The sequence below is a fragment of the Talpa europaea genome (assembly GCF_964194135.1).
Source record: "Talpa europaea genome assembly, chromosome: 16".
Taxonomy (NCBI): domain Eukaryota; kingdom Metazoa; phylum Chordata; class Mammalia; order Eulipotyphla; family Talpidae; genus Talpa; species Talpa europaea.
In genome coordinates, this window is record NC_140084.1 from 13,642,083 (window position 1) to 13,658,864 (window position 16,782).

Genomic DNA, 16,782 nt, shown 5'->3' on the forward strand with positions numbered 1-16,782 from the left:
AGAACTCATAGCAATGAGTTTGGTGACATTTTGTCTGAGAAAGTCTTCATTTCTCTTTTATTTTCCCAGAATAATTTCCTTGGATATAAAACTCAAGGTTTATTTTTCCTTTTCCCAAGATTTTCAATATATTACCCCTCTCGTTTTGCTTACATGTCTTCTGATGAGAAGTCAAGTTCAATTATTTTTCATGTTTCTCTACAGGATAGGTATCTCTTTTTCTCAGACTAATTACAAAATACTCTTTTTTTTTTTGTAATTTGAATAGAGTATAACTGTGTATATTTTAGTTTGACTTCTAACCTGCTTATTATCCTTTGACCTTACTGGAATTATACTTTATTATTCATTGTTTATTTTGGGAAGTTAATTGGCCATAATTATTTAAAAAATTTCTTCTGCTCCCATTTCTGCTCACCTCCTGGTATTCCTTTTAGGCACATTACAAGTAACCTTGCAGTTCTTAGATATTCTTGTGCTTTTTTGCCCTCCTTTGCATCATAGTTTGGGAAGTTTTTCTTTTCTTGACACTCACTTGACTGTGTTGAATCTATTCACATGCCCATGCCCATGCCCACACAGTCTTCTGTTACAGTGTTTCTGGTTTCTGGTATTTCCCTTTGGTTCTTTGCTAGAATTTTCACCCCTCTGCTGACATTGCCCATCCATTCTTACATGTGGTCCACTGTCCCCTTTAGAATCCCTAGCATAGCAGTCTTAGTTGTTTTAAACTCCTGCTCTGATAATTCCAGCATCTGTGACAATATGTGAATCTAATTCTGATGATTGTTTTGTTTCTGTACACTTTGGCATGTCTCACATTTTTTCTTGAAATCTGGACATGTTATAGCTAGTAGTGGGAATGTATATAAATAGGTTTTTTTTGTGTGTGCGTGTGTGTGAGGACTTATATTAATCTGGCCAGGAACTGGGCAGTCACTGATGTTTAGTATAGGTGAGAGACTTCAGACTCATCTAGTATCCTGGGTTCTCCTCTTCTGTTAACTTTGGATCTTCTTTAGCGATGATCTATATTTTGTCATTCTTTCAGCAGTTATCCAGTATTATATTGGACACCTACTGCTCGAGTGAGGGCATTGTATAAGATTTCAGTTACATGCCATGTGTTTAGAGGGACACTGCCTTGGAGCTGTGGCATGCATAGTGTTTCTCAGCTTGTTCCCTTGCACCCCATTTTCCCATCTACTGAGTTTTCAATTCATATTCTTGAAGCCCGGGCTCCTGTGGACTTTTTACTTTAGGAGGACAGGAAGGCCAGGGCAGCTAGAATGAGGGGAATGTCTCTCTACTGCCTAACGCTGTGCAAAGCCATCCCCGGGACAGTGACCTTTGCTTTGGAGTACACCAGCCTGTCTCCCAGTGGTCGCCTTCTCCTCTGCCTGACAGAGCCAGGAGGGGATCCCCTGATCTTCACAGGGGGCATGGATACCCCAAAATGTGGGGCCTGCTAAGGCTGTTCCTGACGAGCTGCTCACCCCCAAGCTAGCCTCCATCAGCTCAGCAACACTGCTATCTCATCTCTTGTCATTTAGGGCGCTCAATGCTAGGTGGACAGGTCTGGGCACTGACTCCTTTTGGCTCATCTCCCTTTCTAGAGTCCATGGCGGTGGTTTGCTGTGTGTGTTCATCAGCTCGAGACGCTGTAAGAAAATGCCACATACATTGTGCAAAAATGAAAAGTGATGTAAGAATTATATAAAATAAAATATTAAGAAAAAAGAAAATGCCACAAACCAGTGACTTAAGCAACAGACATTTATTTCTCCCATTTCTGGGCATGCCAGAGTGAGGTGCCCACGGAGTCAGCTCCTGGTGAGGGGCCTTCTCACTGTATGAGCTCTGGACTCTTTTCCTCTCAGAGAGGCACTCATTCCACCATGGGCTCCGCCCTGGTGACTTCATCTAGACCTCCCAGAGACCCACGTCGAAACACCATCTCCTGGTTAAAGGCTCTGGCTAAGGAATTTTGGAGAGACATGTTTCAGTCCCTTCAGTTTTCTAATGGGGCTAAGAAAAGTGATTGATTTTCATTTTGTCCAGCTTTCTTGTTTCTAGAGTAGAGAGATGATTTATAAGCTCTTTAAATACAGAGCTGATGCCTTTCCTATCAACTGACATGTATGTGATTTCAAGACTAAGCATTCCCTTTAAGAACAGTGTTTGCTCCTACTTTATTTCTTTGTGTTTAGGACATTATATGAAAAACTTTATGAAATAGCGAACAGATAATTTAAGACCTAGAAGGGTACCTTTCTACAGAGTGAAATTGCATTTACTTCTGCAGGAAGCAAAGAATACTAGAAATCTCGGACCACTTTCATTCCATTTCACAGACTGACAGGATGGGAAGCAGACTTTTAATCTCTGTGCGTTGTCTTTCTCTGACTTACTCTTTATTCTAAGTTGCAGACGCTCAGTGTTCTGACATAAAACCTGTAGAAATTTACAGGAGATTCCCATCCTTCAGGGGTCTAGAAATAAAATGTTGCCCCTATCCCTGTGAAGTTGTCTGGAGAGCTGTCTGGGTTCTCATTTTCTCCTCAGGAATCCTTTAGTTGCTGGTAAAAAGGAAAGGGCCTTGATGGTAGGACCCATCTCTTTGGGTTTTCTTCTCCCAGATCTTGGACACTTTCCTCCTCCATATTTCATTTCATATGGTTTTCCAAGCAGGAGGATTAGGGAGTTTTTCCTAGTCTATCACCACCATGATTATTTTTTAGTTAAAACTTATTTTCCATCTCATAATAATTTTAGTTCATATAAATTTCAATTTAGTGAGCTGTCCTTGAGTCTTCCATCAAACGATGGATTGCTCTGTCTCAAAATAGTTAAGGGCTGCAGTGAAGGTTGTGCCTGTCAGGTGCCTTTCCTTTCTTGATCTTTCTATCTTGGGAATCCTAAAGAATGTATTTGACAACTTTGTTTCTCCACAGATTGTAATATAATGACTGGTACATGGGACCTGTTAATAATTTGTTATTCCTTCAAATAAATATTTTGAAGATAATGTACATTTTCTGAGAGCAATGGTTGAAACGCCCTTGATATTAATAAAATTCTATACTCTTATTTTGAAAATTGAGATTTATTACATACACAAAGCAAGATGTAACTTTATAGTTTGGTCATCTGTACTCACCCCCAACTTGAAATGAACTCTAGTACACAGTTACCATGCCTTGCTCAGCGTGCCTTAAGGCTATTCTTATGTTAGTATATTTCCTGCTTTTCAGTAGTTCTTAGTTTTTGTTGGTTCTTAGTTTTCTTTTGTGTTTTCTAGACTGAGAGTCTCTTGGGAGGGTCACTGGTAAAGATTTAAGACTAACATCATAAAATAGAGAGCTGATTTCCACTAGGCAGCATGCTGCTGGGATAGGGTTAGTGTCTACCTGTTGACTGTCCAAAAAGTCCGTACTTGGATCCAGGTCATGGGTATGTCATTTGTGTTCTCATTGTAAGAGAGTTCAGGGACTTCCATCTTCACCTATCTGTTGTACTGAATCTCTGCTGGCATTGCTGTCTGTTTTGTTGGGAGCTGGACCAACTTAGGTGTAATTACAGTCTGCTCTATAACCGCACAGAACTGGCCCCATGTCTCTGATTTACTACGTCGGAGCTTGGATCCTCTTATGAACTGCCATATGGACATCTCCCTTTATGTCTCTTGGCTTTCATAGATGAGTTACTCAGTTCATATTTGAAAAAGAAATTAATGCTATTATACCTCCTCATAAACTTTCAAGTCACTAATGGAAATATTTAAAATCCTGTGAAAAACTTTAATTCATTAACTCCATAAATAATCTTGGTTAGAATACATTTCTAAATAAGCTATGAACACCTCATTGAGTTTGCAAATCACCAAGTTGAAAAGTACAATTAAAGCTTTTTGATTTTTATCGCATAAGCCTCATCACCTTAACTTATTTGTCGATATTTCATGTATGTGCTGATGTAATGGCAGCTTCCTTTATATTTTGTCTGTTAGGAGGTTGCCATTCACATACAAGCGTCCTGTTAAGAAATGAACATTTATCTTATATTTCTATTCTACTACAAAAATATCGAGAAAATGTAAATTTTAATAGAACAATCTTTCTGTTTATAAAGTCAACTAGTAGTGCTGTGTCCCAGTTCAGCAATAATCTAAGTTGTATTACTCTCAAATGTGTCAAAGATTTTAAATATAAATTAGGAGAAAAATGGAAAAAAGCCTCAAATAAAATATCAAGTTTCCTCTAGGGTGAATTGTTTGTTTTCATGTTCTGTTAGAATGAGGCCTTTTGATGGTTTAGCTAAATTATGGGCTTTGGAGTTCGAAAAGTCTGGAATTAAATGCTTACTCTGCCACTTTCTAGCTGTGTGGCTTTAGGCACATAACCTCTATAATTTTCATTATCCTCAGTTTTACAGTAGCTACAGAAATGACAACTTCACAGGGTTGATGCAAATATTAAAGCTACTCAATACATTTCTGCTGTGTCTGACGCTGAGGCAAAGCCCCTCACAGAGAAGACATTTAGGTTGCTAATGTAGAACACGTTTGCCACTTATTACCCTATTTGGAAGTTAGCCCTCGTGGGCCCTTCTCCTAAAATTTGTTCTTTCTCTAAAAGTTTTGATATGACATAGTGGGGGAAGAAGTATAAGAATGTTCAGACACACAGCACAAATGACCTTGACATGCTTTAGAAATACATATTCCAAGATCTCACCTGCAGATTTAGTGTAGGAGATACAGGAACTCGCTATCTGTATTTCTTATCAGTACCGTAGGCAAACCTTATATACACTAATGTTCAAAATCTATGATGTAAGGGAATACATAAACAGTAACAAAGCATTTTCTTTTTAAAAGACAGATATTTAAATCCTTGCATTCCTTTGTGAGTTGTTATGGCTTCAAAATAAATCTTCATGGCAAATTGAGGAACATCTTCTAGTAAAGGAAATACATTTGAAATTGCTAGTATGCATTAGATTTTTCATTTATAAAGTAAAAAAGCACCAATTCTAGGCCTCATTCACAAATATTCTGAAAAAATCCAGTTAACAAAGCAGAGTTTTGGTTATCTTAGGTATCAACAAAATTTCACCAAACGGTGCAAAGTAATAAAACTATTATTTTTCATTTAGATATCTAATTAATAGTAATTGTGGATATTTTCCCAGTGACCTTGATATTAAAATTGATTTGCCCAGAGTGCTACTAAATGATGTTTCTACTCTGTCACTCTGTCACAATGATATTCTGTCACTCGGCACACTTTCTGTGTCTACAGCTTACTTTCTTTACCGATTATTATAAAATTGATAGATACTCATTTAAAAAATGTCTGAAATATGCTGAGTGAAAGTCCATATTCCCTACCTCACAATTTCCTATACCCTTTGTAAGAAATAACTGCTGACACATTTGAAGTTGCCAAGATATTTTTATTACTAAGTATCTTAATATTTCTTCTCTGTGTTCCCACATTCAAATAACTCGTAAATTGATCAGGTTAATTGTGAAAGGTTCCTATTCCACTTGCCTGTCGCCACTGCTACTGTACATCTTTCTTCCCCATCCCATAAGATGCTGAGGTCATTGTCATGGCATCTATCTAAAACCATGAATTTACATTAATTTTGGAAAATGTGAGATATTTTAGAGGGTTATCTAATTCATCATCTAGCTGTTCACTGCAAGAAATCTCAATTAAGAATTATATTAGCCTGCCAGTGGCACCCAGGAAGACAGAATTAGAAGTATGAGAAGCTCTGATTAGAATTGAATGTCTACCAACCCTGGATGTGCATCAGCCTGATTTGGAATGTGTGTAAAGATAGACAAACTGACAAACAGGAAGACTCTCTCTCTGTCTCTCTCTCCCTCACTCCCTCCCCAATGCTCAGGATCTAAGCACTGTGCATTTTAACCTATATTTCAAGTTTGGGAAGCATCGCCCTAAATGAAATGAGTGCCCTGCATCAGCCATTGTAAAGAATGTTTGGACAAAGCCACATCAGATTTTCAGGCAAATGTTTATGGATTTTGACAGAAATGGAGACCATGGTGTTGTAGAATAGAGTGGGGCTGGGGATTGGGTAGAATAATGTGGATTATAGTTAACCTTTCTTACACAAGCCTTCTGTATGAAATTTCAACCAGTGGAATCAGATGGAACTATAGAAAGGTCTGGATATCAGAATCCACATAGCTGTGGAACTAGGTGCTGTTCTCTTTTATGTTTATTAGCCAAGATGTGGGCCTAATATGTTTGAATCAGCCTGGATAGCTCCTCCTGTTATGGAATCACTGGGCACATTTGCACATCTGCACTTTGGCAAACTCAGAGATACTGGAACTGAGAAACCTGCTGAACTTTGTAGTGTTTTGTTTTTAGCTGGGCATTTCATACACATCCAACATGTATTGCATTGAGGAAATTCCTTGAAACAAGTCATGTTCTCGATACTGTGGTTGTATTGCATAGTATCCATTGTGCTTTAGTGGAGCTTGTCTTCTGGCAAGATAAAATAAATAATTGAAAAAAAACATAGGGAAAAAATAAAACCCAATAATGAGTGACATGAAGAAAATAAAACAGGCAGTTGTGATGAGAAGGGCCAGGTACACCTCTTTGCAAAGAACCCGTCTAGGATGATACTATTGCGGCCAAGTCCTGAAATGACAAGTGGAGCTGGTTGTGCAAGTGGAGCTGGGGTTAGGAAACCAGAGCAGGAGGAACAGCTGGTGCAAAGGCCCTTAGCAGGACTGAGCTTGACTTAGGGAATGAGGATGTCCAGTAAGGCGGGAACACCCTGGGGGACATTGCCAACCACTGAGTATGTCTGATAAGGAGACTGGATTTTGTTTGAATTGGTGAAGGAAGATGTGGGGTGAGATGGTTGAATTTGTCTTTAACAATCTTCCTATTGCTCCGAGGGAAAAAGATGAGGGATGGGGAGCAGGGTGATGACAGGATCAGAAGAATAAAACAGACAGTAAGAGTCACTGAGTGGTGCTGGCCAGGCAATGCTTCATTGAGCAGTGGTCATAGATAAAGTGAAGAGTGACCCCCAGATTTTGGATATAATTTGAAGATATCATCAGAGAGTTCAACTGCTTGTGAGTGTGAGCCTGAGTATTGAGCGCCTGGGATACTGAGAGCAGGGAGAGAGAGCCGATGAAGAGAGACATCAAATCAAATTAATTTGACTATGAAACACCCAATCTTTTTAAAAAATGTCTTTGAAAAGATTTTGGTAAATGCTGGTAAAGGGATATTTGCCTTTGCCGTGTGTAATCTACGTGAGATTGACCTTATTTGCTGATCCCGTCCTGGTGAGGGCGCTGACCATGAGCCTGAATAGATTGTAGCATCATCATCCCCCATTTTGTTCCTCCACATGCTGTTGTAGTTGAAAAGGAGGAACAGGAGAAAGGAGGAAAGAGAAGGAAGAAGATACTGGAAAAGATGGAGGCAGAATGGAAGGTGGAAAGGAGGGGAAGAGGAAATGAAATTTAAATATAAATTGTATAAACTGTGGAGAACAACTTCTGCTTCATTTAACTTTTTCACATGTGAGGCCTTACCTCACGTCATTTAGGAGAAAATAACTGCTTAGCTCTTAGGTGGGACTATCGTGTGTGGGTTTTGCAGGTGAGCTCTGTTAGGTAAGATGCACTTGATATTGTGGAGGGAACATGGCTCCTGGTCTTACCTTGTAATAGTTTTGCAAAAGCCAGAAGTTTCCTCCCGACCTTTCTGATCTTTAATTTCCTCATTTTTACCGGACTCTGCTAGTTCCCAAAGTCTTTCTTGCTTTCAAACTCCAGATGAGTCTGTAAGTCTAATTACAGTTCTTTCCAAATTATTACCCCTTCCAATTTCCCTGAGCAATTTTTAATGTGTGTATCCTGCAGTTCCATGAAGTTTAACAGTCTGTTATTGGAGTGTAGTTCAGATTAAAATGTTGATGATACTTTTGTTGGGGTTAACGAGTAAAGTGAGAAAGTGAAACAGCAGAAATGTCATAACTTTTTCACTCATCAGCTATCTGAGCAACTTTGCTGAATCAGATCTGCAATGTTGGAAATTTTTTCTCAATTTTTTATGCTATTCACGGTGTTAGCTTTTACGTTTGATCTGCAGTTTATAGAAACAAATTTTAGGGAGGGTATTATAGTTGAGAGCTGGCTTAATGGGGATGATGGGCTTTAAACCCTTGACATAAAGGGCTCTTCATATAAAGAATATGTATTCTCTTACTATAAAGAAAGGCTTAAGCTATCGTAACTTCGGTGAATGGAGAGATGTTACAACATAACTGTTAATATGATTGTCTTAAAGAAGGTAGCCATTTTTATCGTAAAAAAGCCAATGAGACATTGCACATCACCGTTACAGGAGACAGGTGATATGGATGTTCTCCAGATGTATTGATTCCTGCTTTCCCTTTTCTTCCAGGGTTTTTCTGGAAATGCAAATGCAGATAGTGTTGTGTACTGTAGACTCCAGCCTTCGATCAAAGCCAGGTTTCTACGCTTCATCCCCGTAGAGTGGAACCCCAAGGGCAGAATTGGAATGCGGATCGAGGCATTTGGATGTGCTTATAGTAAGTGTTTGTTTACCCAGCACACTGAAATAGATATCAAAGGAGATGTTTTAAAAGCCAAACTGCACGCTCAAACAGACGTCCAGCTATGTAAAGATAGACAAAAACGGGAGTGACTTTTTGTGGAAAGACTTTTGTGTCCACCCATACCTGCCAATATTGACTTTCAGTGTTCAGCTTTTGTAGTTTGAGTCAGAAATAGAAGATTTTACAAATTGGTCGATAGAAAGATAGGTAGAGACAGATGTTTATAGACACAGGTGAGTGCATTTATACAAAGTGAATGTCATTGTTGAGATCTTAACTTTAAAATGAGAGCCTTCCCTCCGTGGACTCTACTTGATGAGGTTTCATTTAGGTACCCAGAATTTAATAAAAGAGACAGTGTGCCATTTGGTGTCATCAATCATGTCTCATGAGACCAAAGACTATTTTTCTCCCTAGCCTAAAATAATATGCCATGTAACTAACTTATAAATATGCTATGCCCTCAGCATAAATTAATAGAAAAAGTAAAGAGCTCTGCCAACATATAAAGTGCGTTTGAAACACTTTCACATAAAAAAGATAGAAACCACAGATTTCACTTAGCCCCTGCTTAATGAAGTGTTTTATTATATCTTTTTGTGGGGAAGGGACGTAAGAGTTATTGATAGCACACCTCAAACCACACTATCCTGTTAGATGCTCTTTTATTATAAAATGATGAGTTTGTTAATATGATGTACAATTATCAGATGAGCAGTCTGAGGTTTGAAGAGTTTAGTAATTTGCTCAGTGTCTCCCAGCTAGTACACGGAAGACTCTGGTAAGGAAAAGAACTCTGGGTCGTTCAGATGCTTTTCATCATCATTCCTTAGTAGAGCTTTATTTTTTAGCCACGAAAGCTCTTTTCATGCATTTTTACCACTTTGTGATGTAGGTGAAGTTAGGTTTTGGTTCACTTCAATTACATAAAAAAAGGTGTGTCAGAATGAAGGGAGGCAAGTTGTTGACATAGTGTTCTCTGGGTCAGACAGAGAAAGTGTGTGATGCGCGCAGCACAGGTCCCCAGTGACCTCGGCTCCCACGACCCACCTCCACCAGGAGCGTAATTGACAAACCTTCTCTTTCTACTCAGGCCTAATGAACAAAAGTGCTATTGTTAATAGTATTTGTTTTTCTGAGGAAGGTGAAGCTTAGCGAGGTCAACGTAACTTATCACAGGTAGGAAATGGCAAGCTGGTTTGAGCCGCATCTGCCAGAATACAGACCCGCCTCACACTCACGCTGCTCCAGGTCCTGAAGGGAGATGAGCCGGGGCAGCTGACTTCTCCCCCTCTGCCACCCTTACCACTGACTTTCTTGACTTTAGCCGGGGAAAGCTCTTCCTGTTCTGTGCTAGCCCCTCCCTCCACACAGTCACACTCAACTAAACTCATCCTTTGAAAGGAACATCCCGGGCACATTTGTTGCGGGACCGTCAGCCTTATCTGTGGGTGAGTCATAGAATCTAGCAAAGTCCTTGCCACGTGATGAACCCTTAGCAAAATAGACTCCAAAATGCTTCATATCTAAGTTACATTCTCAAATTCTTCAGAAAAACCACCTTGCAAAATATTTGTCAGGGCATAATAATAGCTAAGGGCCACTGAGCATTTAGTCTGTGTCAGATGCAGTTTTATAAACATTCACATTTCATTCTCAAAATCACCCATCTAATAGGGTCTTGGAAATATTAGGTAATTTGACCCCCAGCACACGCCTAATACACATTTTCTCTAGGATGTAAATTCAGCACTTATTGAACAAGACGTTGTTGCTGTTGTGCAGAAGCTAAAGCCCCACACATGATGTCCTCTGGGAAGGGATGCTGGGGATCAGCTCCTTTGAGTTCTCTGCTGTCCTGTATTTGAGGACAACTCAAATCTTTTGTTGATCTGTTGCCTTGTGGAACTTTCTTTTCACTGTGACTTCATTTTCTCTCTCTCGGGTAAGCACACCATCGTGTGTGTAGCCTTCTTTTTCCTGGTCCCGCAGTTGAAGACACAGTACTGGGGACCAACATGATTTTAAACTCAAACATAACACATCTGGCAAATGATAAAATAGAAGTCAATGTAAAAGGCGTAATTTTGGATAAAAGAGAAAAAAGATAAACCTACTGGAAAAATACTATCATCGATTACCTAAAATTAACACCGAAATGACTTGGATGTGAGCACTTTGGGGGCATGTGTTTGATCAAATTGAATTTAATTCCTCAGTTACATCTTAGTCATACTCACATTCTCCCCCTATTCATGGCCTCAGCCTCACTGAATATTACTTAGCTAGAGCATGGTGCAGTATAGCCATCATTTGTAGAACAGCTAATAGTGTCAGCTAATAGTATTGTTTATTGGTGTTTTCTGATTAGTCCTAACAACACAGTGGGTAGGTGCTTGAATAATGCTCCATTCAGGAGCAAGAGTTGATGAGAAGAATTGTCTGCTGAATGAAACCTATGGCTTGCATGCGCCAGGTTGTCTGGCACGGCAATACTTGAGGCCACACCTTCCCTGCCCTCAGAAGGGAGAGCTGCAGGAACTTCCAACACAGGAATCCAGCAGCAGTTCTGCTGGATTTGAGTAGCCCAGACCCAAGATCACACTGGATTTTCTCCAGACATAGAAGGTCATTCTCCCACAATTCCTGTAGAGAGGAAAGTAGTGTTGGGGAGTGGGCGGACTGTCTCCCTGAATCACAGTCCTGGGACACTGGCCATGCTAGCAAGCAAGGGCACTTCCTGTGAGTTTGAGGAAGCCTGGAGAACTGCATGGCCCCACGAGCCCCTTTGTCTACACCAAATTAATGTGATGTGGGTGAGCATTTCCTGAGCCACCTACACTGGTGTGGTATAGACCAGGGTGCGTCAAGTCTTCTGACATGGAGCATTGGGAACTGAGCGAAATTAAGAACTTTGCCCAGGATTACACAGTCTGTGTTAGAGCTAAGACTTAAAATCCTGTTCATCACTTTCCAGACTCATTGCTCCTGATGACTATATGAATCATACATGTATTCTCCATTTAAGTATTTATTGATGCTTACTGAAAGAGAATCTGTGAGAAATTAGGCACAGAGAGAAATTCTAAAGTAATATGTACTTTCTTAATAATAGTGGGAATAATGGCAAAAACTCAGTGCAGAATATTAAGCATGAATGCAGGGTGTGAAGAATAAAGTGATGGATAAGTTGATATTAGTCTAAGAAAGTTGATAGCAATAGGTTTTGAAACTAAAGTGCAGGTATTTTCACACAGCAGGATAGTTCAAATAAGAGAAGGGCTGTGCCCCAATCAAGCAGAGGTATTGGGATTATCTGGAGGCACAGTCTGTCTTTCATCAGGCTGACTCTCACTGAAATGAGGGGCATGGGTTGGAGGCAGCAGCTCACTCCAGAGGTCTGTGACCTGGTCTGTACAAGTGGCAATGAAGCCTCCAGCTAGAGCAGAGGATTCTTTTGACTCGAATCAGATTCAGAATACACCGACGATAATTGAGTCAACAGAGCTTAGTGATGTGCCGGAAAGAGACCCGGAGGTATCAGAGTTGAATGCTGTTTGGAAGGCGGTGTCATTTACTGTGAAGTTCCAGAAGGGAATAGAAGAGAGAATTAATTCCATTGTTGACTCACTGAATTCAGATACCTGTAAAATACGGAAGGTTTGCAAGTCGGAACCCTCTGGGTTGAGGACATAGAATTGAAACCTGTGTAAACATCATTATTGTGATTAAATCATAACATTACTACCGATTGCACTTCTGTTATAGTAAAGCACACTTTTATGGTAAAAGATATGTTTGAACAACTCAAGTCTTTGGAAAGCAGAAATACATTTCAGCATAATCAAAGCAGGGCTTTTATGCTGTTTTTTAGGTAGTGTGCATGTTCAATGTCACCCCCCCCACCTCCTCACCCAGTGCGTAGTATATGTGTTGACTGAGGATATAGATGCAGGTGGTCTTGTGAATATTTCAGGGAAAGTGGCCATTGTGAGAACCACACACAGTTTTATTGCCCTCTCTCCCAGAGAGTTAGAGCAATAACTTGTTATGAAGGAGCATCAAGTGAATGGAAAATCCATATCAAAGAGCGTGCTCTACTTTTATGTTGGTCCACTTGAAGTTGTTTCTTGAGTAATGAGAGAAGTAGAAACTAAATCTCACGGGTTCAGCGTGAAGTATCCATTTCAGATGTCTTGGGCATAGCCCCTTGGAACATGTTTATAGATCTGGACATCCAGAGAAGAGATGTATGTAAGGGTGTACTTGTGAAAGAAAGAAAAGAGAAAGAATATGTTTGGTGATAGGGAAATACTTGCTACTTACTGAGTGTCCCAAAGAATAGAACCAATGTAAGCAAAGGCAGAGGAAAGAAAATAACTGAGAGCAATATGTCTTGAGCTGTCCATAGAAAGTGGCAATTAAGCCACAGGAGATAATGTTCTTTAATTGTGGATGAATTGCTGAGGCAATTGCCCTTAGTATAAATACTAAGTTCCTTTTCCATAGTTTTTGTGTCAACATCTTCATCTTGCAATCCCTGGTCTTCCTTTCCTCACCCTCAATGGAAAAAGAACGCCCAGCTGCCCAGCCACCCTGAAGCAATTTCACTTTCTTTGACTTGGCTGCATGATTTCATATTTCAAGACATAGTGTCTTCACACCATGTCTAAGGCAGGCATCACACACTCAGCCTTCATTTCCACCACCTAGATAATTTTTCTACTCATTGTCTTTTCTTGGTATAGAAATCACTGTTTGTGACAACTTCTCTGACAACCGCATTTGGGTCAGGGGGACATTTCCTCCTGCCAGGGTAGAGCTGTGCTGCCCCTGTCAGGCACATGTTATGCCATATTATAATGGGAAGTTCCTTTTTGTTATTCATTTTCTGGAGAGATGAGTGACTCAAAGGAGAAAGGAGGTAGCTTGGTGAGCTTGGGGAAGGCTTTTTCCATTACCTAAGAAGCATATTCAGCCTGTCAAAGAACATGCATAGAACACAGAGAGAACGGGGTGAGAACACTCCAAGAGAAAAAATGTACAGAAGTGGGGAGGGAGCACTGTGGGCCATGGTGGGGGACCGTGGGGGCTTTGGTGGTAGGTGTGGTGTGGTAATAACACCTCAAGGGGGAGAGCCTTCCTAAATAACATTGTAAACCAATGTTACCTCAGTAAAAATAAAAGGAGAAAAATGAAATAAAAGAGAAAACAATAAGGAGGAAAAAATATATAGACGTTTTGGACTGTTGTGCTTATTTGCTTAAGTGCAGACTGTTTAAGGGAAAATTATGGGATTCTGTTTAATCCATGATGATAAGTCAGTGTTACTAGACTCATGTTAACTTTCTAAAAATAACAGTGAGCACTTTAGAATGTCTAAAATAGCAATATAATTTTTTGAACATTGGGAAGTCAAAACTACTTTTATCTCTAGACTTCAGTTTAGAAAACATAAGTAGGAAATACAAGAAAGTAGCATGAGCAGTGTAATTATTCACACGAGTGAAAAAAAACACTGAGAAAATAAGATAAATAGTGTATTTAGGAGCTGATCTCATACCACTTGTCTGGTTATGGGAAAAATGGAAAGTAGTAAGTTATAAATTTACTATAAGGAATATAGTTTTAATTAAGCAACTCTTACATGCTAAATGCTAGAAGCTTGACCAAGCTGAGTTTACAATCCCTCCTTTCAAGTTGTCTATCAGTTACTTCTATAGCTGGAGAATCCTATTTTATGTCAGAGTTTGAAAAGGTGATGGATTCTGGTTAGCCTAAAATCAAAGAAGATAAATGTTTATTCTTTGCCAACTTTATAGTCTTGAGATTTTATCTTAGTTTATTTTAGTCTTAAGACTTTAATTTGCTACATGACATTCGCAGCAGTATGGATGGAGCTAGAAAGGATTATGCTCAGTGAAATCAGCCAGAAGGAAAAAGAAAAATATCAGATGGTTTCATTTATGGGAGGAATATAGGGGAACCAAATAAGGGATCAGAAAAAAAATACAAAAACAAAGTTAACAGGCAACTATAAATCAGAGACATTCTGCAAGAGAGGAGGAGGGATAGGGGTCCAAACAGGGGAGGGAAAAGCACAAGGGACTATGGTGATGGTGCAAAGGTGAATTGGTGGTGGAAATTTTATGGGGACTACACCTGAGAGGAAAAAGTAAGCGTTGTATAAAAATGAACAATGGTGTAAATATATATATAAATTATAAAATGATTTTAATTTGATGATAGGTGAAATCATATTAAAATTAAAATAAGGAGTTAGTTATTATAATACCCTAAATAAGGATGAAAACCCAGCAGGATTATGTGAGAAATTGTAGCCAAATGAGGAGGCTCTCACTGTCATAAAGGAAAATCTCGTGGTATCAACGAGCATAGTAACTACAGTTTTGAAGCATGTTTAATATACTTATGTAAATGGGCTCATGATGATACTTTAAAAAGACCTCATTGGTCAAGAGATAGATATGTGGTTTTGAGAAGCCAACTCATTGTTTTGAAATTTAGTAAGTGAAGGGAAAACCTCAAGCAGTGATCCTACTTTTCTCATGTAGTCTGTATCTCCAGGTAACCATGTAGAAGATGAGAAGGAATTTCCCTTAAACTTATATTCCAGATAATTAAATAAAGCAGGAATAAATCAAATTAATGTGTGCCTATTTTGCAGTACTAAACCAGTTAATGGATCAAGTCAATTATTATGAGGGACCACATAGAGTCAGTTTGCTTTTTGGTACTAATCATAGCAGAATAACTTTTATTGAACTATTTTGCTTCCCATATCAATTATAATTGCTGAATTATATATTTGTTTTACATATAATAAAATATATATGTTGTATATGAGTAACATAGTAATATATATTAAGTTTATATGTAGATACATATTTTTAAACTTCTTCAGGATTCTGAAGTTCCACTCAAAAAAGATAGAAATTTTTGGTTCTTGAGAGAAGGAAAGTAAAATACTAGAGATCCACATTTTAATTGACTTTTCCAAAGAACACATTCCAATGTGCAGGGCATTGCAATGCTGAAGCAGAAAATAGCCAGATTTTACTAAGCTGAGAAGACAGCAATCAGAGTTCAAGGTTGCAGAGTGACTAGAAATTTAGGTAGAATAGACATGGAGAACTTCAGCTCCTGCATATAAATTCCTCTTCAATTCTTGGCTGTTTTCTGAAATTCATGTGCCCAAGATGAGACACTGAGGAGCCTGGGTGAAGGCAGGAGCAAGGAGATTAAAGTCATAAAGATTTCAGCATCTGCCACCTTTGGAGTTCAAGTCCTGCCTATTTAGAGGAACTTGTGAAACATTTTGGGCTTTTAACCAAAAAGCCAGAAGGGCATTGCCTTGGCAGTATAAACCATATCTGAGGACCCGTTGTTATGTTCTGGGGCGAAGAATGAAACCTAAGTCAACCTATCCCAGCAAAACTGGAACTACATCATTCAGTTCCCCAAGCATCTCTTCCTCTTACTTTCTGCCATCACCATCCATCCCTCCTCAATCTCTCCTACCTTCCCAACTCTCCTAACCTCCCTTCTTTTTCTCATCTTCCTTCCTTCCTCCATCTTTCTTGCTTGACCCTAAGACATTGATCTAGGTCGTCATCTGCTCAACTGAAGCATCTCCTCCTCCTTGTATAAGAGTCCCTTATTGACAACCTAACTTACCTCTTTCTGTTCAAAGCTCTCCTACAACCCTTGATGCTCCACAGTCAACTTTCCAATACATGCGTCCTCCTGGGATGAGTCTCTGAAGTCTTCCCTTCAGATTGGAGACTCCATGAGGACAGAATGTGTTCATGGTTGCACCTCCAGCTCCTGTGGCAGGAGTTGGAACAAGCACTGTTCAGTCACTGTTTATTCAATGGATGAATTAGGACAAACAACTGATTAGCTATGATATAAACAAATAAATGAATAAACATATAGATATCCCAAATGTATGGCACACGCACAGTAGCAGTTGGTTACTCTGAGATGCACACAGATAATTCCAGCTGTTATTAATACTGAAATGATGACAACATCATATAAAATAATGAATGTCAAGGCATTCTGATACTTCCATTTGAAATCCACTGATTCTTTGTGGGGTTGGAG

At 39.3% G+C, this 16,782-nt stretch overlaps 1 protein-coding gene across 6 annotated transcripts in view; it reads left to right on the plus strand.

Annotated features, from left to right (window-relative positions):
- The window catches only part of CNTNAP4 (contactin associated protein family member 4), a gene marked incomplete at both ends in the record, with an annotated part of 238,429 nt that overhangs the window by 116,065 nt on the left and 105,582 nt on the right, over positions 1 to 16,782 (plus strand). For all 6 annotated transcript variants that reach the window (XM_084257952.1, XM_084257953.1, XM_084257957.1 and 3 more), the window contains one exon: positions 8,478 to 8,625. In XM_084257952.1, coding sequence (XP_084114078.1) covers positions 8,478 to 8,625 — 148 coding nt within the window. The remainder of the gene's footprint in view (positions 1 to 8,477; positions 8,626 to 16,782) is intronic.